This window comes from Lissotriton vulgaris, unplaced genomic scaffold (genome assembly GCF_964263255.1).
Source record: "Lissotriton vulgaris unplaced genomic scaffold, aLisVul1.2 SCAFFOLD_2420, whole genome shotgun sequence".
In the NCBI taxonomy this organism is placed as follows: Eukaryota; Metazoa; Chordata; class Amphibia; order Caudata; family Salamandridae; genus Lissotriton; species Lissotriton vulgaris.
Window position 1 is genome coordinate 187628 of NW_028245577.1, and position 27989 is coordinate 215616.

The 27989-nt window shown below is 52.3% G+C and overlaps 1 protein-coding gene across 1 annotated transcript in view; it reads right to left on the reverse strand.

The window, feature by feature from the left end:
- The window catches only part of LOC147666339 (lysine-specific demethylase 6A-like), a gene marked incomplete at both ends in the record, with an annotated part of 314997 nt that overhangs the window by 180195 nt on the left and 106813 nt on the right, over nucleotides 1-27989 (reverse strand). Inside the window, one exon of the mRNA XM_086949119.1 lies at nucleotides 7030-7150. Within this exon, the coding sequence (XP_086805245.1) occupies nucleotides 7030-7150 (121 nt within the window). The remainder of the gene's footprint in view (nucleotides 1-7029; nucleotides 7151-27989) is intronic.

The following is a 27989-nucleotide window of genomic DNA, read 5'->3' on the forward strand; positions in this document are numbered from 1 at the left end:
AACACCCGCTGACATCCAGGGAGACCTTTCCGCTGGAAAGGAAGGATTCTGGAAACACATAGCTAAAGTTATGGTCTGGTTAACATGGAAATCAGAAATAACCTTAGGAAGAAATTTAGGGTGAGTACGCATAACAACCTTCGCAGCATGAAATACAGTATAAAATTCTTGGCAACACAACGCCTGAATTTCACTCACCCTGCGGGCCGATGTAATGGCCACGAGGAACGCCGCCTTCCAGGACAGGTGCTGCAACGGAGCCTTAGGAATCGGTTCAAAAGGTTCTCTCATCAATCTGGACAGCACCACATTCAATTTCCATGAAGGCGAAAGAAGCCGAACAGGAGGAAACACTTTCTTCAAGCCTTCCAAAAAACCCTTGATCACAGGGATCTGTAAGAAGGTCTGTGAAGGGCATTTCCTGTAGGCAGTCAGCGCAGTGAGATGACCCTTAATAGAATGAAAATTAAGGCCAGACCGCCAAATGTAAAAAGGTACGGAAGGATGACATCTTCCTTACATGTCGTTGGATCATAGTTCTTGGACTTGCACCAGATGCAAAATCTCTTCCACTTGTACGCATAAGAAGTTCTAGTGGAAGGTCTCTTGGCTTCCTTCAGTATGTCCATACAATCTGCAGGGAGATTCAAATGGCCATATTGCACTATCCCAGGAGCCATGCCGCAAACTCAAAGACGAGAGATTGGGGTGCACCATCTGCCCCCCGAACTTCGTGAGAAGGTCCTGCCGGCAAGGCAGCCGAATGAGAGAAAGGAGAGACTGGTGAAGGAGGTCCGTGAACCACCACTGCCTGGGCCATTCCGGGGCAATCGGGATAATCCGCGCCCTGGACTGTGCCAGCTTGATGAGCACCGCCGGAATCAGGGGAATGGGTGGAAAAGCGTACAGAAAGCTGTTCGACCAGTTGATCCATAACACATTCCCCAGCGTTCCCTGCTGGTAGTACCTGGATGCGAAGATTCGGCATTTACTGTTTTCGGCGGTGGCGAACAGATCCACGTCTGGAGTGCCCCACCTGTCGAAGACGTCTCCGAGCACTTTGTCGTATATGACCCATTCGTGGTTTTCCTGGATCAGTCTGCTCAGTGAGTCTGCCTGAACATTCTGCACACCTGGTAGATGAGTAGCCGTTATAGTCAGTCCTCTGGCAAGAAGCCAGTGCCAGATCGCCTGCGCCTCCTGCGACAAGGTGCGCGATCTCGAGCCACCCTGCTTGTTGAGGTAATACATCGTGGTCATATTGTCCGTCTGTACAAGCAGAGAGTTGGTCTGGAAGGACGGATGAAAGGCCTTCAGTGCCAAGTGAACAGCTCTGAGTTCCAGAAAATTGATGTGATACTTGGACTCCGTCTGAGACCACGTTCCCTGGATCTGTAACTCCCCGGAATGCGCTCCCCAGCCGTGGAGAGAAGCATCCGTCACGATAGTCTGAGTGGGAATGTCCTGGTGGAAGGGAACCCCCTTGAGGAGATTCTCCGCTGAACACCACCATTTCAGAGACTGTAGAGTATGCAGAGACAGTCTTAACCTGTCTTACCAGTTGCCTCTCCTCTGGTCCCACTGATCCTCCAGACACTCCTGCAGCAGTCTCATATGAAGCTGTGCGTGTGGCGTGAGGAAGATACAGGAGGCCATCGACCCCAGTAGAGAAGCCACCGTCCTCACTGTCGTAGATGGAGCGGTCATAAGAGCCTGAGCCTTCCGAAGGAGTGATAAAAGTCTTTCCTCCGAATGAGACACGCTTGCAGACAGCGTATTGATGGTGGCTCCCAAGTACTGTAGGCATTGGACCAGAGTCGGGACAGACTTGGATATGTTGATGTGCAACCCCAGCTTGTTCAAGAGAACGGACGTCTTCTGGAAGTGCGCTTGGGCTTCGGAGAAGGAGGATGCCTTGATCAACCAATCGTTTAGGTACGGGTAGACAAACACCTTGTACTTTCCCAGGTGTACTGCCACCACTGCCATGCATTTGGAAAACGTCCGGGGCGCGGACTTCAGCCTGAACGTTAACTGTGTATTGATAATGATTGGCGCCGACTTGGAATCGCAGGAACTCCCGGTGTTTCTGTGCAATGGGTACGTGGAAGTATGCATCCTGTAGGTCTATCGCGCACAGCTGGTCTCCCCTTTGCAGCTGAGGGTAAATCTGGTGCAAAGACAGCATACAAAACTTTTCCCTGCGAGTCCACTTGTTTGCTTGTCGCAAATCCAGAATAGGACTGAACCCGTTCTTGTCCTTTTTTCTGACTAGAAAGAACAGTGAGTATAGACCTCTTCCCCCTTGAGACAGAGGGACGTATTCTATCGCCTGTTTTCTTAACAGGGTATCGGCCTCCGACTGGAGCTCGCGCAGCTGAAATTGCGAGCAAACCGGTGGAATTGCTGGAGGCGGGCTGGAGAACCGAAGACTGTATCCATTGCAAACACTATTCAGCACCCACTTGTCCTGAGTAATTTTTCTCCACTCTGCCAGAAAATATTGAATGCTTCCCCCCACCGGAGCGGGTAACGGATGACGGGGAAGTAATCGCTCAGGGCCTAGACCTGGCCGGGCCTTTGATCACGGTGGCAGACTGCTGACCACCCCTGCCCCTCTGACGTTTCTGGAAGGGCTTCCTCTGGAACTGATGCTGCTGCTGCTGTCCAGACTGTTGACCTCGCCCTCTGCCCTGCGCCCTGTACCGTCTCTGGAACGGGCAGTAGCTCTTGTTCTGGTCCTTGGGCTTCTCCAGGCCCAACGCCGTCAGAGTCTCAGCCTCAGACTTCATGCGGGCCACCTCATCGTCTGCGTGTTTCCCGAATAGGGTCTCGCCCGAGAAGGGCAGGTTGGGCACCCTCTGCTGAGCTTCCATCTTCGGTGATGTCAATCTGAGCCAAGCGTGGCGCCTCGGATTCACTCCATGGCAGTACCCGTGGGCTGCCAGGAGCGACGAGTCTGCAGCAGCGCTGATCAGCTGGTTCGACACCAGCAATCCCTCATTCAGGATCTGCATAAAATCCTCCTTTTCCCGTGGGAGGAGGTCGGCGAACTGTTGGAGGGACTCCCAAAGCGCCCGGTCATAGCGCTCCAACAGCGCAGATGCACTGGCAGCCTTCACAGAGGTAGCGGCCGTCCTGCACACCTTCCTGCCCACTGAATCCAACCAGCGACTCCCCTTGTCCGGAGGCACATTGGAGGACGGGGTGGTGGCATGTTGCTTCTTTGCCGCCGTCACAAGTACGGAATCCGGAGTTGGATCCAATCGGAGGAAAGCCGGGTCTGCATCAGGAGCCTTGTACTACTTTGCAGTCTGGAGTGCGCTGCTTTCGTCACCGCCGGAGTGAGGAAGAGCAGCTCCACCAATCCAGGCACCAGAGGCAACAGAGGCCTCGATAGGTGCTTCTTGTGTAGAGTCTCAGATATTAGGGAGGTCGTAGGCGTGGGCACACTCAGTTGGATGCCTAGCTTGAGATCTAGGTCTCCTAGGCCTTGGACGTTCCGCGGGTGCTTGAGGAGGCGCCTGCGGTTTTGCCTAGGCGGCGTAGGGAGGAGCGGCAGTGAAACCGATCTCTGTTGCCGTGGCGGTGCATGTGGAAGAATAGGAGGTGGTGGTGGCGAAGGAGTGCACGGCGGCGGCTCCTTAGGCAGTGGAGGAGGAGGAGTAGGTGACTTCGGCTTGGGAGGAGAGTACACCACAGAGTACACCGAGCCCGGTGACTCCCTCAACTTCTTCCTTGGCGTAAGCGACCGAGAGGCAACTCCCCCCGTCGGTGACCGACGTCGCCGTCGTGCCCCTGAGGATCTGGAAGGACTCCTGGCTCCAGAACACCTCCTGGAGGATGATCTCTTCCTCTTAGGCGTCTAGCGCCTCCTTGACATCGACGAACGTCTTCTCGGCGTCGACCTATGACTCGACGACGGGCTTCGCCTCCTCGACGCTGAAGGTCTGTGCCTTGGCTTCGAACAGGTCCTTCTCGACGGCGAGCGCCGAGCCGACGGCGAACGGCGACGGCGCCTCGACGGCGAGCGCCGACTGGAATCCTTACGACGGCGAAGTGTCGACAACTATGTCGAAGATGACGCCGACGATGATGACGTATTAGGCGGCGACCTCGACGACGGTCTCAACAGCCCCCTCGACGCCGAACGTCGGCGTCGCCTTGACCCAGAGCCCTGGGGACGGGGAGCAGACCGCCGTCATGCCTCTCGACACCGTCATCGATTATATCGACGTCGACTGAGAACGGCGACGTTTTCTGGCCTTCTTGACGCTGGGGAGCCCCCCAGAGACCTCAGCATGGGCAGAGGAAGCAGATCCAGCATGCCCAGACCCACCTTGACTCTGCAGCCTTCTTTCTTCCAGTCCTTGGAGCCTGATCTTTCTGTCTCTCAGGGTCCTGGAGGTGAAGGTCAGGTAAATCTCACACTTCTCAGGCAGATGAGTAGAAGCGAGGCACAGGATACACACAGGGTGTGGGTCCGACTTGGCCTTCCTCCTTGAGCACTCCGGGCATTTATCAAACAATGCTGGCATTTTGGACAAAAAAGAAGTCCTCAGAATACTAGAGAAGGAAGATGGTACCAAAACACGTTGAGTGTAAACACTCACACACTTCAAAAGTGCAACATTCTTACAATAAACCCAAAAAGGGAGAGCTCAATGCTCCAGGGTCCTGCTAGCAGGAGCCGGAAAAAAGAACTGAAAGTAAATGGGACCTGCTGGGCATTGTGGGATACTGAGAAAGTTCTAGAAAGTTTCATGAAGGCACGGTATCCCTTTTTGAGCCACATAATGGCTGCCTAAGGGGCTTGTCTGTCCTCCACTTACTCTCTATTATTCCAGAGGCTTTGTTGGTTAAAGAGGAAGTTTTTCTCTAAGAAGAAAACTTGGCAGGCTGTGCTGTGTGTGGTTTTGGTGGAATGTCTAGTTGAAGTACTGGACAGTGTAGTCTGTGGATACAGGCTGCATTATATATCTTTAAATTCTCTTAAGTGTCTGTGCAGGGCTGCATTGTTAGACAGCTTAAGAGATTATTTTTGATTGCTCCGGGGTCCATGCTCATGAGCGGGACTATTCACTAGATTATGACTATACACAGAGATCCCCTACTACAGAACTTGACAATGACAGGCCGCGGGCGTGCCCCCACTGGAGGTTCCTGCATTAGTGCCCGATGGGCCCACTCCACTATAAAGCACTTGAACAGAGACTCAGGAGGAAGCCAACCCTCCAGCCAGGTCGTGAGCAAGCGTTCCATGTTCCTCTCCTCACATCCCTCCAGGAACCCTACGAAACAGAGATAATTGCGTCAGGCCCATCCTTCCGCGTCTGGACTGTCTTGTCTCCATTGCAGCCGCCTTCCGCTTCCCAGGGGGCCACTGTGCGCCACCGATGGGAAAGGAGAGGGGGGGCAGGGGGGGTAAGGGCAGCCAACTAACCCCAGACAGCTCCCCGTGCTGCCCGATAGTGCCGCCGGTCCCCATCACAACACCGAGGGAGGGAACCGCCCAGGAGTGCAGGCCTACCGCCCCTATCACCGACCACTTGTTCCCTGGCACCCCGTCGCTCCTCTCTGGTCTCTGGATTAGCCACCCTTAACCGCACCAGGCACTCCTCCTTACCGCCGCAGTCCGACCTGACCGTTGAGCCGCCCCGCCTCTGAGCAGCAAGCCCGTCCAATCCTCCGGGCACCCTCAGGGGTCAAAACCGCCAGACAGTCGGTGGGTCCCCCGCTGTCACTCCAGACTGCCCTCGGCCTCTCGGTGTGTTTGCCGGTCAGGCCCAGCCCCACACTCGGCCCCGGAACCTCCGCAGCGGTGTAACCTCACACTCACGGGCCCTCCGCTCCCAGCCTGGCCTCACGTCCGCCTCATCCAAATCTCAGCTCCACGGCGGCTCACGACTCACTAAGAGTACCAGTCAACAGAGGAGCCGGTGCCGCGCCCCTTGACATGGTGTTAGCAGTCTCAGTAAAACAGGATCATCAGGATATAGGTCTGATAAACAGCGGGCAGGACGGAGCAGGCTCAGAACCCGTCCGCTATGTTGGCTACCAAGCCACGCCCCCTACAAATCTCTTAAAAAAAAATATTTTAACAAGGTTATCTTTTAGTAGGCATGTTCTGCTTTACCTTATTCTGGGTATTTTCAATCTGTTTTTAAAGGTGTTCTGGAATCCTGCATATCCATTAGACTTATTGAGTGTTTATGTATATTAATGAAGTTCTCATAGTAGAGAAACAAAGTAGAACACATATGGCATTACACCCCAGTGAGGCTTAAGATGTCTAACTAAAGTAAAGAAAAGAGGGAGAAACTGTGGGTAGAGGGGCATTTTTATAAAGTAGGAATGTCCAAAACTAGCCACTTATTGGTAGGACGTGACCAAGACTATTTGTGTAATCTCTTAAGACTACATTGCCAAGAGATAACCCTATCTGGAGATTTTGAGAGAGAAGGAATGTCAATGGATGTTGGGATTTATGTGTTGAATAATTCAGTGGCTAAACTAGGAAATGCAAGTAGGCAGGATAAAGAGCAAAATGCAAATGAGAAAATGAGGCTGGGTTGTTTTTGGAATGGGCGCTCTGTGGAGCACATTACCTACCCTTGCTGAGGTGCCTTCTGGAGAAGAGCAATCAAATGTGTTAAATCTTCTAGAATACATGGCTAAGTAACACTATTTTCTATAGTATCGTCTGCACTAAAGAAGAGGTGTGATGGGGTAGGTTAGGCTATTGCATGAGAAGAGTACTAAACTGATGGGGGTTGCAAATTTCAGTATGCCACATTTCCCCAAAATATTCTTGAGGAAAGAATACCTGAAATGAACCTCCCCATGTAATGATCCCAATATGTGAACACTTATTTGTTCATTTTGCTAGCCGATGCAGTTTCAAAGCCCAAAAAAGCTTAGGGGTGGGGTGAGCTAATAATTACAACTAGTGTATATTTTAGTCTTACATTTTTCACATAGATCTACTGCACATTAACTGCACAATACCAACAAAAAAGATACACCTACCTTTAAGCTAGACTCGTAGTCGGTGTTTGCTTTAAACATCAATCCAAGTCGCAAATGAATTTCCTTGGCTTGACAAAAACTGGGGTCGATGTAAAGCACCTCCTGAAATGCTCTGATTGCCCTGTAAGACGAGGGTTTAAAAAGGAGTGACATTTGTCCTTTATTTTTCAATGCATTAACAAGAAGGTACACACTGATAACAAATCTATATAAGTTGTAATGAAATATATGCAGGCAGGTATGTAGGAACATAATTTTTTTTATTTCTTTCTTATCGAGCCTGTACAAATAAACAAGACTAACTTGAAGACAACACAAGCATTTGCAATGCAATAGGTCTCGCATTAACGAAAGTTTGAGCTATTGGCATTGTAAATGACAATGCCTTTTATTATAACTTGGTTTTTAAAACATAACTAAAAGGAATTGCCATTTACAATGCCAATAATTTAAACTCTCAAATGCGAGACCTATTGCATTGCAAATGCTGGTTAGTTATGCTTTTGCAAGTGCCTGGCAGCTGCAAATTCCTATGCAGACGTTATTTCTAAATCTACAAGTCCATAATGGTCATTTGCTATCTTCAAATGGTAGCATAACAAAAAAAACTCACTACAGGATCACTGAGGTGCATACGCATGAATCGTCGTTATAACACCAGTCCATAAAACAGACCAACAAACCGCCAAAAAAATTACCTGCACACTGACCTGTCAGACAGCCCACGGGACACTGCCAGATTGCCGTACAGGCCAGTACGACCACGATAACTGTATAATTGATGAACTGTTAATGGTATTGAACTCAGCTCTATACATTTGTTAAACAATAGAGGGCAGAGAGACCCCGCTTTATTTGTCCTCTTCTAACTGAGAATACTTCAGAAGGTTCCCCACTATGGAGGTTAGGAGTCCTTGTGGAAAACCCAACCTCCTCTAACGCACAGATCCCTGCATCGCGAATCTAAATCATTGCACAAGTCTGACTTGCACATTATTGCCCGGTGCTACAGTTCACTTAGCTGCCAAAATCAATCAAACAGCATTTGTAAAGCACAACACTGTCACCCTTAGGGGTATCTGGGTGCTGTGTTTCCATCTAAGAACCAGGTCTTGAGTCTCTTTCTGAAGGCTGCTAGCGAAGGGGCTCCACATAGCTAGAGGGACAGGTTGTTCCAGGTCTTGGCAGCGATGTAGGAGAAGGAGCAGCCACTGCTACGTCTGCGAAGGGTGCAGACGGTGTGTGCGCGAGGGCAAGTGAAGAGGAGCGCAGGTGTCTAGAGGGAATAGTAGAAGTACTCTGAAATGGGTTTAGCACCAGTCTGGGGGACTTCCCCGAAAATGGAAATTACATTCTCTTCTAACCAAAGCATCCAGAACACACTTTCAAACATGGTTTCTCGTTTGGAACTGATTGCAGGAAAAAAATGCATTTAAAAAGTTACGTGATCTGAATTTCATTGCATGCAATGCATACGCTTACAAACTGCATAGTGGTAATAAGGTGTTATACCCAAATGCAAGCAAGGAATATGGGCCTTCCTGCCCCCAGTTTGGGTAGTAAAAGACAGCCATATATGGGAAGCAGTGGGCTCTTTCAAACTTTACTCCCTGCTTCACACATCACCTGCCGCATCTATCTACACCTCTATAAACAAACACTGGACGTGATGTGTCGGGCCTTTAGGATGGCCTTGTTTTCTCGAACCAAAGTGTACATGTAAAAAAGTATAGACTCAAACTTATAACCTAGAAACCCCAGCATGCAATGTTGGTCCACATTTTATGCACACACACAATCCTTAGACTACAACTTTTCCAATGTAATTCAAATGGAAAACATTTGTAGAGCAAAATGTCACTGCAACCTGGTATCTGCACGTCCCGATATACGAGAGGAGTTGTCTGTAGCCTTGGCAACAAGTAAGGAATGCGTCCTGTCCCTGCCAACCCCATCCCTACTATCACTTATTGGAAATATGCCCTGCACTTAATACTTAATCGCATTTATTGATTTATTGGTGATTGTAAATCGTCACCCAGCACATATGTGTGTGTGTGTGTGTGGGGGGGGGGGATGGGTTTGAAACAGCCTGTGCTGTGCAATAGGAATATACAATATGTAATCTGTGTAAGCATGTGGGACAAAAGGGCTGGTGGTCTTCCTGGGATACAGTGGTCACACTAAAGGGGGAGTGGGGGAGTATGGGGGGGGGGGGGGGAGGTTGGTTACTTGGGTGGCATACAGTAGATTATATATAAAGCAGACCTGCTGAGGGTCACACATGGGCAGATCAGCTGCTCCACCTACAGAATAAAAGTGGGTGAGTGGGGTAATATTGGGGGAAAAGAAGGTCTAAGAATAATGCTGGAAGCACATTAATGCAAAAGGACTGCCAAGGAGCACACCTGCTGTTCACCCCGAAGGCGGGAATCTGCTTTGCTACCTCAGTTGCTTAATACAATCACTGCAGAGATTGTTTGTGTAACCAGAGACACGCATAACTGAGTATTGTTTGTCATTGCAGGAAATAATGACATCCTGCATTAGTGTGCGGCGGTCACAGCCAGCGACTGAAAGCACAGTGAATAAGACTATTTTAAAAAAAAAATGTATTACACAAAATAAAATAGGCTGCCACAAAACTGTGCGGCCATTTCAAGTTCAATAAAAATAAGTGTTAACGTCCCATTTCAAGAGTTTTACATCAATTTCAAAATATTTTTATAACTCATTGCTCAGAAGTAAGTCATTTCTGATATGTATCGCTTTCCATGTACTAAATTGCTTGGTTTTACTCGCGAGAAAGTGTCACTAAGTGTCACACATTTGGCAGCTGAATGCCACTCAAACACACTAACTATGAAAATTTCACACACAAGTAATCTGTAATCTTGGCAGTTGTGGGGGATGTGTAAGTTAAATTGCATTTGACAGCAAGAGTGATCATTACTGATTAAAACTTTTTTTAAAAATATAATTTCAAGTACAATTGGAGACCCGTTGGGAGTCTATAGGAGAAAGTCAATGAAAGCTATTGACTGGACTCAAGGTGTAACGCCAAGCTCTTTATTTTGTCATGCAAAGCCTGGCTTTATTACCAGTGACGTAACGAAACGTGAGTGCCCCCCAGGGGCACCGTGTAGCTCAACGCCGGAACCCCTCCCCCCTGCAGAGCCGGGGGGCCTTTTTACGTCACTGCTAATTACATGCTGGGTTTTAACGAATGCCTGCCAGAGTCATCTTCAAAAAGTGGGCGTGCCATCCCGTCCGCGAACCGGATTCCCTCTACTAGGGGTGAGGCAACAGAAAAAGGAATAACGCCGAAAACGCACACAAACAGGTGTTGTCTGGAATTCGGGTGTGGCTTAGTTGAAGCTAAGGGAGCCAGGACACAGGATAGCGGGCCGATGGAAGGAGAGGCTGGCTACAACAGAAACTAAGCACTTTATTTCAACTTCTTTATTGATTTTAGTACATAGCAAAACGCCATGGGAATGACTGATAAAAAACAGGCACCAATTATAACAAGGACTGAGGTGTGCCAAGCGTGAAAACAAATTATCGGGCGGGGCAGCGTGGACACTTACTGTCTATAGGGATATTAATACGAAAATTGTTGCAGGCAATCTGCACATGGAATAAATCCTCACTTCGGGAAGCGTGCAGCCCGGCAGGTACACCGGGGCTGGGAAGGGCGAAAGTAAAAAGCAGGCACAAATGGTCACGTGGTGCGCGCAGGACGCTAACATGTAAAACAAGCAAAACAGAAAGCAGCTCCACATCCAGGCCTGGGAGGACACCTGGGAGGGCGAGGGCTGTCCACACGGTACCTGTAACTTTCGCGTGTCCTGCGGCTCGTGCCCAGTGCCGGCATGTGCGACCAGTGCAGGCAGATCCTGTCCCCTTCTGGGGCTCTCGTGGTGAAGAGGGAGCCCTGGCGCCAGAGTGGCAGTGCGGGAGCTCAAGTCCCAGTTCCCAGGAGAAGGCCCAGGTGAAGAGCGGCAGATAGCAGTGTGGGGCTCCCATGACTGAGGAGAGAGCCCCGCGTCATGCTGGCAGAAGTACAGAGGAGCTGGAGTGCTCCGGAAGCGCGTCGCAGCCTACTGCCGTTCAGGAGGTTAACACCAGATGAGGAGTTCCCCCCGCAGACCGGGTGAGTGGGGTATTCTCCGTTTGTCCAGTGGTTGCGCCGATGAAGGCACAGTGTCCAGGTTTATTTCCTGAGCGGACCCACCGTTGCGGGCCGCTCCAACAATGGGGCGAGTTTATTTAAAAGCCCCTTTTGGGGGCCAGAAGGCAATTATGTTAAACTGAGCATGCGTGAGCATAAAAATAAAAAAGTGAAACTGCATGCTGGCTTGCGAGAACTGAAGGGGGACAGGAGATGTGCACACCACGTGGCTGTACGTGCGCGTTCACAACCTCCATTCGCCCTGCGCGTGCCTATCTCCCTTCCGAGGCAAGTCAGCAACAATAGATCTCGCTGGCAACAGCGCTTACGCGCTGCGTCGCCAGGCGAGACCTAAAAGATAGCACTGTTTATTACTTCTATAAAGGCACAAACACGTTTTCTAGCTGCTGGTTACATAAGGATAATTCACGGAAACTGGGGGCAACTAGTAGACACTCTTCTGTACACCTACGGTGCTTAGTAACTTATCACTGGTGAATCAAGGCCACGTCAACTGTATATCCAAGTCATCCCTCTGAACTCCAGACATTTCATTGGTAGCTTGTGTGAGCCATTAAGGTGTACCCCAAGAGTTCAAAGTAACTATAAACAGTAAAATAATGGCTGAATGTGCCGAAATCTATAAAAATGCCTTTGTACATAGAAAAAAAGTAGGGATGCGAAAATAAGGCACAAATGATAACCTCTCAGGCTTTTGCACCTCTTAAAGCTCCGAGAACCCCCCCCCCCCCCACCCCCCATATGGTAACCTAGAACATACAAGTTTCAACTACAAACACAAGGTTTAACATCAGAAGCAACAAATTGTAGACAGCAATTCACTTTTTAAGTTTAATTTCCATGGTCGAAAATTTGACAGCCTCACTATTAAAGAGTTCAATTACAACTCAACTGATTGACAATATAGGTTGCTCGGATATAATAATTGCAGTATCTACCATGCCCACTAAGGGTATCTGAGCAAAGCATGCAAGAGCTGCAGAGATGTGGGAAATTAATCACTGTGCAACAGTCAACTTGATCCAAAATCTGGGGGTGCCCCCTCACCATACATTAGCCGGAATATTCAACTACAGGGAATGCGACATGAGTTTCTGCACTGCACGTGAAAAGGCACCAATCAGACACAACACCACGTGTTTCTTTGTTGCTGGACTACATCCTGCATGTCCAGAATCAGCGTGATTCGTATCAAGGGATCAAACACCTTTAATCCCTGAATTTGAAATATGCCCTGCTATACCCCGCCAGACTCAATCATTCACAACCAAAAAAGTACCTTTTTCGACACTCCTTCTGCGGCTTGGGAATGGGTCAAACACACCTTCCCCGACCTCCCTGTTGATGTGGCCCTCGAGCACCCTGCCGAACAGGCTACACAGAGAATACAGACTAAGTCTTGACACAAAAAGCAGAGACGCCACAAAGACCGGTTGCCCACTCCTGAGCAGATGCTGGAGGGTCACTGGGCAGCCAAACTGTCTGCAGCCACACTTCGGGGAAAAAGCCCACTTACTGATGACGAATCCTCATCGGGCAACACGATTCACTCTGAATCAGACAATAGTCAGCCACTCTTCCCCTCCATGACACCACATACCGCAAATGACTTATTGAACTGAAGGGTTACAAGTTAATTGCTATGAAGGGGTACTTAATAATACTGCATTTTACCTTCTCTTTGTGCTATAATGCTTGTATGGCAGACGTTTCCTGAGCGGGAGGGTTACAAGCTAAAATGCTATAGAGCAGTGTTCTTCAATCTGTGGGGGGCGCGACACCTTCCCAGGGGGGGCGCGCACTCCACTTCAATTTGACCTTTGTGCCCTGCAGTCGTCTGTCTGTCCGTGCAAGTCTTCTTGAAGCACTCCGGACTCCGGTATGTGGAAGGGGGAGGGAGGGGAGATCGATAGCGCAGGAGGTGCCCGTTCTTTTGTTATGTTAACTCTCCCAGGAGGGTGTTAATCACAGAGCTGACAGCTTCAGCTGCAGTGGGACGCGCTTTTGGTTTTAGCAGAGGAGACCCCTCGCCTCCCACTGCACCTGAAGCATGTCAGCTCTGTGAATTAACCCCCTCCTGGGAGAGTTAGCTCTTCCCAGAACGGAGACAAAGTTTCCAGGGACATAATGCTCCGTTTGCTTCCTCTTGTATTTGTTTACTCATCATTGTCACTTTTGCCTCATGTAATTTAGCGTTTGCTTTTGTAATTTGTTCACTTGTAATGTTCTCTCATGTATCAGTTCTGTTCCTATTGTGAAGCGCTCTGACCCCTTCGGGTAAAGTCTGCGCTATATAAAAACGCATAAATAAATAAAGGGGTTGGGTGGGTCTGAAAGTGCCAGCTCTATTCTACAGTTCTGCCTCATGACCTTGAATCATTTTAAAACACAATGTTGTAAATATCGTTTTTCAACCATTCATTTTTAGGTCTCGCCTGTCGATGCGCATGTGCATCGAGCAAGCGAGACTATTGCGACTTATCCACTCTTTATCTACACTGCAAGGAATCGTGGCGATTCCTTGCAGTGCCCGTGACTTTTAAGGTCAATGCGCATGCGCATTGAGCTTATGCGCATGCGCATTGACCTTAAAAGCGCGTGCGCGTGCACGTCCGTCTTTGTTTACCCGCTCCGCCCCCTCCCGCCGTGTCGCATTTCTCCTCCCCCTCCCCTCTCTTCCTTCCGTCTTCCTGCCGTGTCGCACCTCTCCCCTCTCCGCCCCCTCCCCTGCCCGCCCCCTCCCCTGCCCGCCGTGTTACGGTGAAAGGCTTGTTGTTTTACAGATGCTATGATGCTCATTCCACATTCTTTCTTGGCCCAGACGGCTTGATCTGCTACCACAAAGTGGACAAGGTGAGGCAGGGCATGCTTTAGACTATAAATAGATTGTTGTGCGAGAGTCTCTGTTCTCTAAAATTGGCAGGAGGAAAAATCAGAAAGTGAATCTCATTTATCCACAACTTGCTCTCCAGCTCTGTGCCTCTTCCCTTCCGTGGGCTCCATCTCTAAGCTTTGACTTTAGAAGGAATGACAGGGTGCAGAAAAGAGACTGTACTTTACATCTTCCTGTACCTTCCCTACTTTTCCGAGGCCCTCCACACCATTCCCTCCCCATCTGTGCGCGCCCCTCTCCCTGGGGTTCCACCTCCAAGACTTGCCCCCGCAGAGAAGAGAGTGATGAGGAATTAAGACTGAGCATTACCGCTCCCTGCCTTTCCCGCACTACACCGGGCCCTCCCCGCCCCCTCACAACTATGCCCTCTTCCCCCTCCCACCGGCTTTACCCCCAGGACTTGTCGCTGCATGGAGTGGTGTAGTGCAAAAAGCAGACTAAACGTTCTAGCTCTCTTCACCAGGCCCTACCGTTCTCCTATCCCTCAGCTCTTTCCTCCCTTCATTGGGGCTGCACCTCCAAGACAAGTCCCTCAGAGAAGGAAAAGAGTGTATGTAATACTGTTCCGTGCACCCGTTGGCGACCACCCCCCACCACTGCCTTCCGTCCGAGGGGCTCCACCTCCGAGCCGCGTCTCTGCAAGGAAATATTTAGTGCAGGAGCAAACCGAGCATTACAGCTTCCCACCCTCCCCCATCCTTTCAGTAGACCCGCTCCGTGATACAGCGGCAGCTATATTTCAATCTGTCCATCAATTATGGATGGTAACAAATAAGAGGCAATTTAGTGTGCTCTAGTTGCAATGGCAGCAATAGCCCGCTCCAGGCTGTGTCTGGCCAGGAGAGCCGTGCTTTGTTGGAGTGTAACGCGGCAAAACATTTTTTTGTCTCACCGCTGGAGAAACTGGAGCTGGGTTTGCATTGATTAGAATGGGTTGGCAGGCGCTTTATAATTAATACACACTGACTGCAAGCGAAAGGTCACCCAGGTACTTCGCGGAGGGTATTACTGCAGCCAGAAGGGGCCCTTTCAGGCTCGGTGAAGTTGCGGCTTGTATTGTCTCGTTACCATGTAAAGCTGGTAACTAGATGGGTATATTTCTGGAATCATTAGTGGCGCAAGCAGCCTCGCCTTCCCAAGACGTGCCCTTCAGGTGAGCTTTCTCAGATTAAAATGAACTAGTTCTTGGTTTAAAAAAACATTGCTCCTCTCGAAAAGCACAGAAACATTCACACACTGTTGAGACTAATATTGACTATATCAATAAGTACCATTTCGTGTTATTGTATCTAAATGCATTTTATGTGACCGTCTTAAACTCTGGTATTGAACTGCCCCGCTGGCACTTACAATACAGGAACTTCATAAGGGGAGATGTTCATCTGAGGACAGCGAAGAGCGTCCTGGTAACTCAGGGTGGTTTTTCTGTTTTCCTGTTCGATATATCCTGTCATAGCACGCTTTTTTGTAACTCATTTACAGATCTTAATGTTGGGACCTTGATAGATCCCGCCTGTTGGGTACTAGCTGCTAAAATCCTTTTTGATTTGTAGGTAGGTTTTTTATAGAGCATATGTAATTATGCGGTGGTTGTGCATGGTTTCTCATAGGTGATTTGTTGCCAGTCTTTCTCGTGTGGCTCACAGGGCTCTCAGTATGAGGCCGTGCTGCCCCCCCTGTGCTGGGGAGAACAGACGCCCCTTTCTTTCTCTCTAAACACAACCTTCGTGGTGATTTACCGTTAATTCCGTACATGGCATTTGCGTGCGAGCGGGGCTGAGTTTAATTGCCATGGGTGTTAGGTTTGGTGCAATTTATCACAAACATTTGCTCCAGTTTTCCGAATTGAAACCGCAGCCCAGCTTGGCTGCTCCAGTAGCAGAACACAAAACTTCCCGAGCCCTGTTCAGCTGCAGGCCGCATCAGAGTCCAGGCATTGGCTTTGTAAGCGGTGTAGATGAAACCTGGCAGAAAACTGCAGCCCCGGGCATCAGAACCTGTTATGTGTCAGGAAGTGCACCCTTTGTCTGCATGTGTGGTTGTGTACCTCGCCCCTCCCCTTTTTGCGTCCCCGGCTGCCCGCTGGCGATGGAAATGCCCTCACTCTCACTCATCCTCACTCACCCTCAACCCCTCACCCACCCTCACCCTCAACCCCTCACCCTCACTCACTCACCCTCAACCCCTCACCCTCAACCCCTCACTCACCCTCACTCACCCTCACTCACCCTCAACCCCTCACCCTCACTCACCCTCCCTCACCCTCAACCCCTCACCCTCAACCTCATCCCCTCACCCTCAAACCCTCACCCTCAACCCCTCACCCTCAACCCCTCACTCACCCTCACTCTCACTCATCCTCACTCACCCTCAACCCCTCACCCACCCTCACCCTCACTCACCCTCAACCCCTCACCCTCACTCACTCACCCTCAACCCCTCACTCACCCTCACTCTCACTCAGCCTCAACTACTCCCCCTCACTCACCCAAAACCCCTCACCCTCACTCACCCTCACCCTCACTCACCCTCAACACCTCACTCACCCTCACTCACCCTCACCACCTCACTCACCCTCACTCGCCCTCACCCTCACTCGCCCTCACTCGCCCTCACCCTCACTCACCCTCACTCACCCTCAACACCTCAACCTCACCCTCACTCACCCTCACTCACCCTCACCCTCACTCACCCTCACCCTCACCCTCACCCTCACCCTCACCCTCACCCTCACCCTCACTCACCCTCACCCTCACCCTCACTCACCCTCCCTCACCCTCACTCACCCTCCCTCACCCTCACTCACCCTCACTCTCACTCATCCTCACTCACCCTCAACCCCTCACCCTCACTCACCCTCAACCCCTCACCCTAACTCACCCTCACTCACCCTCAACCCCTCACTCACCCTCTCACCCTCAACCCCTCAACATCAACCTCACCCTCACTCACCCTCACCCTCACTCACCCTCACTCACCCTCACTCACCCTCACTCACCCTCACTCACCCTCACTCACCCTCACTCACCCTCACTCACCCTCACTCACCCTCACTCACCCTCACTCACCCTCACCCTCACTCACCCTCACCCTCACTCACCCTCACTCACCCTCACCCTCACTCACCCTCACTCTCACTCACTCTCACTCACCCTCGCTCACCCTCGCTCTCACTCACCCTCAACCCCTCACCCTCACTCACCCTCAACCCCTCACTCACCCTCACTCACCCTCACCCACCCTCACTCACCCTCAACCCCTCACCCTCACACAGTGCAATAGGTCTCGGAGCATTTGAGTTAGAGCTTTTAGAAATGTTTATGGCTTTTTTTTTTTAATTCTTTAGCATTGGCTACAGGAAACAAAAATGCTAAAGACTTACACAAAAACCCATAAACAATTCTAAAAGCACTAACTCTAATGCTGCGAGACCTATTGCATTTCCAATGCTTGTTAATGTGTAAAAGTCTATTACATACATTTTACAGACAAAATGTGTTTATGCGTCATGCGACTTCCATATAAAAAGTTTATTTTAGATCAATACATGACCTCACATATGAGAAAAAAAGGTGGTGACAGATTATTTACAGTAATATTAGTGAACTGCTGTTGTGTCACATACAGAAAACACACATCACTATCCCTGAATATCCGATGTACACACATTTAGTATTTGACCAAAGAAGGCATGAAAGAGCAGAGACTTGATTATAAAATCAAAGCTGGGGCCCCAAAAATACATTTGGCCCACAGGCCCCAAAATCCTTAAAATGTCCCTGAAAGTTTATTTTAAAATTACACAGGCAGGCTTATAAATAAGAATTATGTATTCATTTGAGCTGTGTAATAAGCCTCTGTCATTTCACCACACCCACCTACTCACAAACCTGCAGTTTACTAAGCACTCTTATTGTATTGAATGTTATTCGCTGAATATGCCCGGAATGTGCGCGTGGCGGTCGAGTCCAGACATTTCTGTCAGGTGGTGGGGGGTCCCAACATCTAAAAAAAAAATCAGCTGGGGGGGCTCAACCTACAAAAGTTTGAAGACCTCCGCTATAGATGGTGGTTAGATATTGTTGCATATAACTTATTCTTCTGTGCTACAACATGGGTGTACTGACTGAGGGATATACTCGGATACGCTCTCCCGCTATGGGTAAATGCCCCTTGAGCTCAGAAAACATTCCTACGGATGTGTCATTTTGGTAGGCTGGAGACGGATGGGTGTAACCATTGTTGTATAAATCTATTGGGGATGCATGGGCTGTCCGGGCCCCAGGGCGGGGAAGCAAATGTCCACCTGGGTGAGCACGCTAGGACTTCCTGGGTGTCCTCACTGACTGTTACGCCTACATGGCCCAATTGGCAGCTGCTGTCCTGCAACTAAATGGTTATGTTACGTTGCTATGTATGTTTGGTAGAACAAGGTTCCATGGTTGGACCTAGTATTATCGTATTCTTGGGGGTTAAAGAATGGTGCTGCATGGTTCTCATTCGGACACAGTAGACCTGACCAGGACGAATGCACAGATACCACAACACACATACATACATACAAAGAGCACATGGCAACAACTGAGCACTATCATTTCACCACTAGGAATGTTTGAGACCCATTTGTCTGCTTCAGAGGTTACAAAACTTCAAAAGAAATGGAGGGACAGCTATTTTGTACAAGAATCTGCGTTTGCGCAGGGAGTTGCGATTTGGGTTGGGGGTCCCTTTCATTGCACAAGATATGCGTATAGACACTAATGGCAGGTATACTCTGGTTCGTGGCACTCTGGATTGCACGCCAATAGTGCTCGGGAGTCTATTACAGAACAGGACACATTTCCTACCCAGGTGGAAACTACACTAGTGGATTGGATATTGGATGGGGACTTCAATGCAATCTTGGATATTAAATTGGACCGATCCCACCCCCCACCCCCGGGCGCAACCTAAATCAGACAGGCTGGAGCCCTACAGACTTGGGCACAGGGATGGTCACTGAGGGATGCAACACTTAGTCTAAATATAGGTAGGAGGAAATATTCCTATTACTCACCGACACATGAATTGCAAACACAGATAGCCTGCATATTTTGCAGTCGGTCATTGTTTACACAAAATTACACACACTATCTATATTGGTAAAGCCGTCTCAGATCATAACTCATTGGGAGTAACTCTTTCCTGGGGACGAGTCTCCACCCCAGTCTCCACTTGGAGACTTGATACCCGCCTCCTAGAAGACGGCGTTTTGTGTTCCACCAAGTCCTCGACCATCAACACCTATTTCACAGAGAATACTCCTACAGCCTCCTCCACAATGACATAATGGGAAGTATTCAAAATAGATCATACGTGGGACAGCGATTGGCTTGGTGGTGGGTGTACGCTAAACAGTCACCCAGCACTTGATGAGTGGAGGGGAGCCTGAGTGTGCTCTAGCACAAGCCGGCTCTGAGCACAGACAAGGCGAAAGAGCTCCAGAATGCCCACATAGAGTATGTAAAACTTCTTGAGCAGCTGCGAGTCAGATTTGCGTGCATATTCACAGAAAGTGCACACCGAGGCAGCCAGACCGGGCACCCTGCTAGCACACTTGATTAGAAACACTCCGCCTCCCACACAGATACTTGAGATTATTACCCCGATGCAAACCTTAGTAACTACCCAAAATGAAAATAATGAGGCCTTACACGACTACTACAAGTCTCTTCACCTTGCCCCACAACAGGTGGACCTGCTGGCGATTGAAAGCTACCTGGATACGGCCCATTTACCCCAAGCAGTGCGGATGCAAAAAAGTCACCTGCAGCGCCAATACCAGTTGCTGAAATCCAAATGGCTAGAAGGCCTCCCGCTGCAATTTTATGCTGCTTTCACCTCGCAGCTGGCTCCTCTGCTAGAGGGGCTATATTGGGAAGCTTTACTTGCAGGGTCACTGCCTCCCACTACAGTGCAGGCCATGGTGACATCACTGCCAAAACCTGACAGAGATTATACTGACATTTCCACATACAGACCACTCATTACTTAACACGGAATACAAAATACTCCGTAATACTGGCCGTTGGCCTCCTTCCTCTTCTACAGAAATTAATACACTTTGATCAATGCAGTTTTGTTCCCACACGGAGCACATCATTAAACAAATGCAGGCTCTGTCATGTCATGTCCACCTGCCCGGAGACTCTTCCTGGTGCGGGGTGCTTATCACTAGACCTTCGCTAGGCCTTTGATACACTGGGTTGGGACTACATGTTGGCCACCCTACAGAGCTTTGTGTTACCCTCCAAGTTTAATCAGTGGATCAAACTATTCTAAAATTCCCCCCCCCTTGGGGGCGTGGCCAAGATGGCGGCAGCGTAGGACGTCTTTCTCGGTCCCTCCGCTGCCGCTTCTGCAAAGCGTTAAACTAGCCCTGCAGGGGACCTCACTGCCGTCTCCAAAGTGTCACCGGCAGCCTCAGTGACGGTCCGGTAGCCGCGGGTGCGGTTCCTGGCGCTCCAGCCCCGGAGAGGCGGACGCGGCGCTGGGTGGCGGTGGAGCCGGCGCGGCGCCTAGCGACCGTGGTGCGCGCGGCCGGCGCGCTGCTCACTGTGGGTCCCGGCTCGGCGGCCTGCACTAGTGCCACATCGCGCGGGCCGCCATTGCTGTGGCGTCCCATCGCAACGGAGGTTCGCCGGAGGCCACTGGTGACACCCGCCGAGATGCTCCGCGCTGCAGCTGGTGGGGCAGACCCGACGAGGTGAGAGCGGCCAGAGTGAGAAGGCCTGCGTGGCACCGGCTTGCATCCCCTCCCCCCTCCCGCCTAGGACAGCGGGGGAAGGCAATCGAAGGAGGCTCCCAGCAGAGGGCACAGCGCTGGACCCGGTCCGTAGCAGCATTCAGAGGTCATTGGCGTGCCTGGGTCCTGGCCGTTGCGGAGAGGCCCACGTGGCGCCGTCCAGCATCCCCTCCCCCCTCCCGCCTGGACTAGCGGTAGGGAGCGCCCGAAGAGGACACCCAGCAGGGGGCACAGCGCTGGACCCGGCGAGACAGCAGCGGCACTAAGCAGGCATTGATGTGCCTGGGGCCTGGCCGGTGAGGAGAGGCCTGCGTGACGCCGACCAGCATCCCCCCCCCTCCCGCCTGGGCCGGCGGTGGTGTCGCCTGGCGGGGATACCCAGCGCGGTGCACCGTGCTGCACCTGGTGGAACAGTGCTAGCTCTGTGGAGACACTCGTGTGCCTGGGCCCTGCCCGGGGAGAAGAGACCTGCGGGGCGCCATTCGGCATCCCCTCCCCCCTCCTGCCTGGGCCGGTGGTGGAAAAGGCGCACACACAGCACGTGGGGGCGGTAGTCCCACCCTCACCCCCGGCGCCATCGGCCTGGTCAGGGCCTCCGGGTGGTGAGCCCCTACCGTGGACAACGGATTTGACGCTCGCTGGCCCCTGGACAGCGCGGTTGCCCGGGCGCACTACGCCTGCGGACCCTGCTACACGCCCGGCGACCGCACGGAGGCGCGCTTTTGGCATCTGGGGGTCCGCCGCCACCATGACGGCCAACAGAACCAAGAAGGACAAGGAGAGGGAGAAAGCCCTGAAGGAGGCCTCGCTGAAAAGCTCTCCGCTGCGGTCGTCGACGGCCCCTGACAAAGCGGCGGCGCCAGAGGAGGGCGAGGCGCCGGCCACCAAGGCCTTTATGCGCGACCTCTTTGCGGCCATCAAGGAGGACATACAGGAACTCCGGACGCAGCTGGCCTCGGACCTCCGGGAAGTACGCCGAGACGTCGACGCCATCGGGGAGAGGGTAGCGACCCTCGAGGAGCACGACGTGGACACGGCGGGGGACATCCATGGGCTCCAGCAGGAGATCCTCCGCCTTAACACTCAATTCCTCGACCTGCAATCACACACGGAGGATCTGGAGAACAGATCCAGGCGCAATAACATTCGTATTCGTGCGGTCCCTTGGAAAGGTGAGGGGCCGGACCTGCGCGAGTACATCGACGGCTTGTTCCGCCACATCTTACAGGACGAGGAGCTCGGCGAGATCCAGCTGGACAGGGCCCATAGAGTCGGCTTGCCTCGTGGCTCCAACGCACCCCCCCCGGACATCCTGGTGTGCGTCCACAACTTCCAACTCAAAGAGAAGATCCTGAAGAAAGCCCGTGAGCATGACCCCCTTCTGTTTCGTGGCCATCGCCCTGTGCTCTACCAGGACTTGGCGGCCACCACCCTGGCCAAGCGACGGGGCTTCCGGGAGGTCACAGCTTTTCTGAAGGAACAGGGTGTCCCCTACTCCTGGGGGCACCCCTTCAGGCTAGTCTTCCGATGGAAGGGGAAGCTGATTCAGGTGCGCTCAGTGGAGGTGGCCCGTGACCTGTTGGGCATGGAGCAGGCCGACCCGGCCGCTGAGCATCCATCGCCTACCTCGGGGTCTCGCCGCCGCTCCGAGGAATGGCACACCGTGGGCAGGTCGTCCAAGCCAGTGGGCCCGGACTTGTCCGTCAGCCTGCAGGAGCGTGACGCAGCAGTGGCCTCGGTGTCGAAGGTGACGGTCTCGCCTGAGGGGCCCTGAATGGTTTGGCTGAACTTCTTCCCCTGTGCATCTTGGCTGGCTGGCAGTGGAGGGACCGACCTACTGGACACTGATGGGTAATGTACTGACACGTTCCCCGTGTATATTGTCCTGTATCAGGATCTGGGTGGCTGGTGGGAGTAAGTCCATGCCCCCAGCCCTTGGGACTTCACTGACAGACTCTTGTTCCCTCTTGGTAGTTCGCTCCTGGGGTCCATGTCGGGGTTTGTTGTTGTTGGGGTGGGTATGTTTTGGGGGGTTTGACTTGGAAGGTTCTGGGGGGGTTGTGGGTCAGGGGAGGGGGAGGGAGGGGGAGGGAGGGTTCTCCGCATCAGCCGCTAGTTTCTCTCAGCAGAGTGCTCCTTTTGCTTGCTAGATGGGGAGGGATTTGAAGGTTGTTAGCCTGAATGTGAGAGGTCTCAATAGCCCTGTCAAGAGGGCGGCGATCCTCTCCCTGCTGGAGGGGTCGGGTGGCGACATCTGTCTCCTGCAAGAGACGCACCTACTCGCCAAAGACACGAGGCGGATGAAGGACAGGCGCTTCCCCACCCAGATATGGTCCTCCTGTGGCACAAAGAGACAGGGGGTGGCGATATTGATCAATGCGAAAGCCCATTGTAAAGTGCTATCCCAGGTGGTTGACATTAGAGGGCGCTTTCTGGCGGTTAGGATCCAATGGGGGGACTCCCAACTCACGGTAGGCTCCATCTATGCCCCAAATGTGCAACAGGAGGCCTTTTTGACCTCAGCGCTCGCGGATGTGTTGGCTTCTCCTGATCCCGGGATCCTGGTAGGTGGTGATTTGAATGTGGTGATGGATCCGGCGCTTGATAGGTCTGAGGCGCGCTCTCACGCGTCTGGCGCGCTTTCCAAAGGGGGTCTGCTTTGGTTGCAAGAAGGGGGGCTCCATGATGTGTGGCGGCATTTGCACCCAGCTGAGCGCGATTTCACCTATTACTCTGCTGCGCACAAGTCCTATGCGCGCCTGGATCACTTCCTTGCCTCTTCTTCCCTGCTTTCCCGGCTCTCTTCTGCGGAGATAGCGCCGCGCTCCCTCTCTGACCATGCGCTTATCTCGGTTATGCTGTCGGGAGGGGCCGGGACGCGGGCGCGCGGGAGCTGGCGGCTGCGCGACTCTCTGCTTAACGCCGCCTCGGTGGTGGATCGTTTGCAGGACACGATCAAGCATTACTTTGACACCAACGAGACCGACGGGATGTCGCTTAGCTCGGTTTGGGAGGCGCTTAAACTGGTGGTGCGGGGGGAATGCATCGCGATTTCGGCCTCGTTGGCGAAGGCGCGCGAAGAGAAGCGCGAGGAGCTCGAGAGGGACGTCCACGGGCTGGAAGCGATACATAAACGGACCGGGGCGCAAAGGGTCTGGAGGGAACTGGAGACGAAACGGCGCATGCTGAAACACCTTGACCTGGACAGGGCTGAATACGCGCTCCTCCGTCTGCGGCATAAATTTTATCTTAGTGGCGACAAAGGGGGTAAGATGCTTGCGCACCGTCTGAGGGCGCAAACGCAACAATTGATGGTGTCCTCCGTCAAGGACGAACATGGGGAGGTACAGGTGGCTGACGCACAAGTGGCGAACAGCTTCCAGCGCTTCTACCAAGCTCTCTACTCTGCTGACCCCCCGGACCCAGACAAAGTACAAGCATACTTGGAGTCTTGTGACATCACCCCCCTGTCGCAGACCTCGGCTGCGTCGCTAGACGCCGAGATACGCATTGAGGAGGTCATCTCAGCGATTGCGCGCCTGAAGGTGGCGAAATCGCCTGGCCCTGACGGCTTTACGGCCGCCTTCTACAAGAAGTTTTGTCCCGCGCTGGCCCCCTTCCTGACGCGTCTCTTCAACTCCTTCCGAGAGTCCGGGAACGTGACGCCGTCCATGGCCGAGGCCGTGGTCACTGTTATTCATAAGGCAGGCAAGGACCCCCAGGAGTGTGGCTCCTACCGCCCCATTTCGCTTCTGAATATAGACATGAAGTTATTTTCGGGCATCCTGGCCGCTCGCCTCAGCCCGTTTATGGACGGTATCATTGAACCCGACCAGGTGGGCTTTGTGCCGACGCGTCAGGGCGGGGAGAACACCAAACGCCTCCTGCATCTGATGGATCTGGTTCGCCGGTCGCGTACGCAGGCATGCTTCCTCTCCATCGACGCCGAGAAGGCTTTCGACCGTGTTGACTGGTCGTACATGTTTGCGGTCCTGCGTAAGTTCGGGCTGGGGGACTCGTTTGTTAGCTGGGTCCGCTGCCTTTACGCTTCCCCCCAAGCCGCTGTTCGAGTGAATGGCTGTCGGTCTGATTGCTTTCCGATCACCCGGGGGACGAGGCAGGGGTGCCCTCTCTCGCCCCTGTTATTCGCGCTCTATATGGAGCCTTTTGCGCAACGCCTCCGGGACAATGCGGACGTACAGGGGGTGCGCTTTGGGGCAGAGGAGCACAAGGTGAGCCTCTATGCGGATGATGTCATCCTATCCCTCACGCACCCGCGCTCCTCACTGAGACATCTCTCCCGGGAGCTAGAAGACTTCGGCCTGGTGGCCGGCTTCAAGGTCAATTTCTCGAAGTCCCAAATCCTGAACCTCTCGGTGCCGGAAGAGGAGGTCCGGGACCTCGATGCCGATTTCGCGTTCCAATGGGTCCACTCGGCCATCCCGTACCTCGGGATCCAGCTGGCGCCCACGCTCGCGCAAACGGTTGCTCTCAACTACAGGCTCCTCATTGACCAAACGGCTAAGTCTGTCTCGGACTGGTCCCGGCTGCAGCTGGCCTGGTTTGGCCGCCTCGCGGCGATCAAAATGACGATCCTTCCCCGCATCCTCTATCTCTTCCAGATGCTGCCTCTGCGCCCCCCCACGGGAACTCTACGAAAGCTCCAGCGGTTGCTGACCACCTTTTTGTGGAACCATAAGCGCCCTCGCATCGCTATTGACCGCCTCATGGCGCCGCGCGATGACGGCGGCCTTAACTTCCCGTGCGTGGAGGCGTACTACCAGGCAGCGTGCCTACGTTTCATTCTGGAATGGAATAGGCCGCTGTCCAGCAAGCACTGGCTCTTCATGGACCAGACTGTGGCCGGGCGCAACATCTGGCGCGAGCTATGGCTCCCACGCAAACACAGATCCTGGGGCCTTTACTCCTCCCCGGTGACCTCCCCGACCCTGGCGGTGTGGGATCGTCTAGCTCTCAGGCGTGGCTGGACCACTTTTCCATCCCCACTGACGCCTATCGTTGACAACCCGGACTTCCCCCCCGGGTGCGACTCGCCGGTCTTCCAGCGTTGGAGGGAACTGGGCTGTAAGAGAGTGGGTCACCTCTTTCAGCCGGAGGGGCTGATACCGTTCACCACGCTGCGCCGGGAGTACTTTGAGCTGACCGTGGCTGACGCCTTCCACTACTCGCAGGTGGCGCATTGGGTGACGCTTCCTGACAACATCGCGGACATGTCTCGTCCAATGACACCTCTGGAACGCTGGGTGGCCTTCAAGAAAGACGATCGCAAGCTTATCTCCGAGCTGTACGCCTTCATTATGAAACGCCACCACCCGCAGCGCTCCAAGGCACAGGTTCGTTGGGAGACGGAGTTGGGCCGCCCCCTAACGAGTAAGGAATGGGGTAAAATTTTCTATCGCGCGCACCACACAGCGGCGAACGTGGCGGGAGCGGAAGCGGCCTTCAAAATCGTAACTTATTGGTACCACACACCGGCGAGGCTCCATGGGTGGGACCCCAAGTGCTCGAAGCTTTGCTGGAGGGGCTGCGGCGCTACAGGCACTCTTTCCCATTTGCTCTGGCACTGTCCCAAGCTGGTGCGCTACTGGCAAGCAGTTTTAGATGACATAGACAATGCTTTCGGTATCGTCTTTCCCAGGGCTCCGGAATATGTACTACTGGGCCTCCCTCACCCTAAGGCGTTTCCCTTGCGCTCCCCTCGAGGTAGACAGATTGCGCTGGCGCTTCTGGCGGCGCGCCTGGTGATCCTTTCGAAGTGGCGCTCACTGGACGCCCCTGACCCCAGGGACTGGATTAGGCGCTTATGGCTGCTTCTGGGGATGGAGAGGCTTTCCCTGTGTGTGGATGGTAAAGGGGACACATATGCTAAACTTTGGGCACCCTTCATACACCTGTTGTCCCGGGACCTGCGGGAGGTCACGTGCCCCAAGTTCCTCCAGATTTTACAACTTATTCCCTTGGAGCCGCCCGGGGCTGTGGCATGATGGCATGATGGCTGCTAGGTCGTCTTAGGACAGCAACGGGGACTCTGACCCTGGGATTCGGAGGGTTTTCTGAACTATGCTGATGCGGAGAGGGTGGGAGGGGATGGGGGGGGGGGAGTTAGAGTTGGTTGGGTACTGGGGGGGCGGGAGGGTTCGGTTTCCTTCGGGTTGTTTTCTTTTCTGGTTTTGACAAAAAGCAGCCTCGCCTCCCTACATGAACTCACCGCCTGGCTGTTAGCCCACCTTCGCCGGGTCGCCCTCCGGGTTGTAGACCCTATGGCTGTGTTACTGTGTTCTGTGCAATTTGACTCTGCTCTGCCGGCCTGTGGATGTAGGCAGCTCAGCTGTGTTCACTGCTACGTGCCTGCTGAATAAAATTGTTTGATTCTAAAATTCCCCCACAGACTGGGTGCGTACCAGGGGCCCATATGTCACAGGCCTATCATATACAAAGGGACACAAGGTAGGGATGTCCCCTCACAATATGTTATTTATGTTCGCGCCCTTCCCAGGTCATTTATGTGCTGATTCATTAGATAGGAGAATCCCTATTAATCATACAATTCATGGTCATTATACGCAGAAGAGACAATCTACTCTAAGGATCTGCGGGAACACTTACACACAGTAGCTCGCATCTTTGTTCAGTTCGAATCCCTCACAGGAGTTGCCATGCATTTCGGGAAATCGCATGCATTCCCTTTCAGGGACTATCTCTGTCTGCAAGCCATCCTCTTTGGTAAACATGATTGCCGTGGCCCTACTACTTTCCGGTATCTGGGTATACAAATTTATAAAAACCCACCAACTTACTCGATAGGAATATACAGAAAGCAACTGGTCGTAAATAAGCTAACATTTTAATACGTTTCACAGGTTGTCTTAAACCTTTAACATTTAAGGATAAAATGTTATTATTGAAATTAGCCATATTGAAGAAAAGAAAATGTAGAGAAGGAAGAGATGCAAAGAAAATAAAGCATGAAGGAATGGAAAGCAGCTCTAGTAATGAAGAAGGAAAAATGAAAGGTAAAGATACAAACACATAAAAGGACAACATTTAAACATTAAGAACAATGCTTA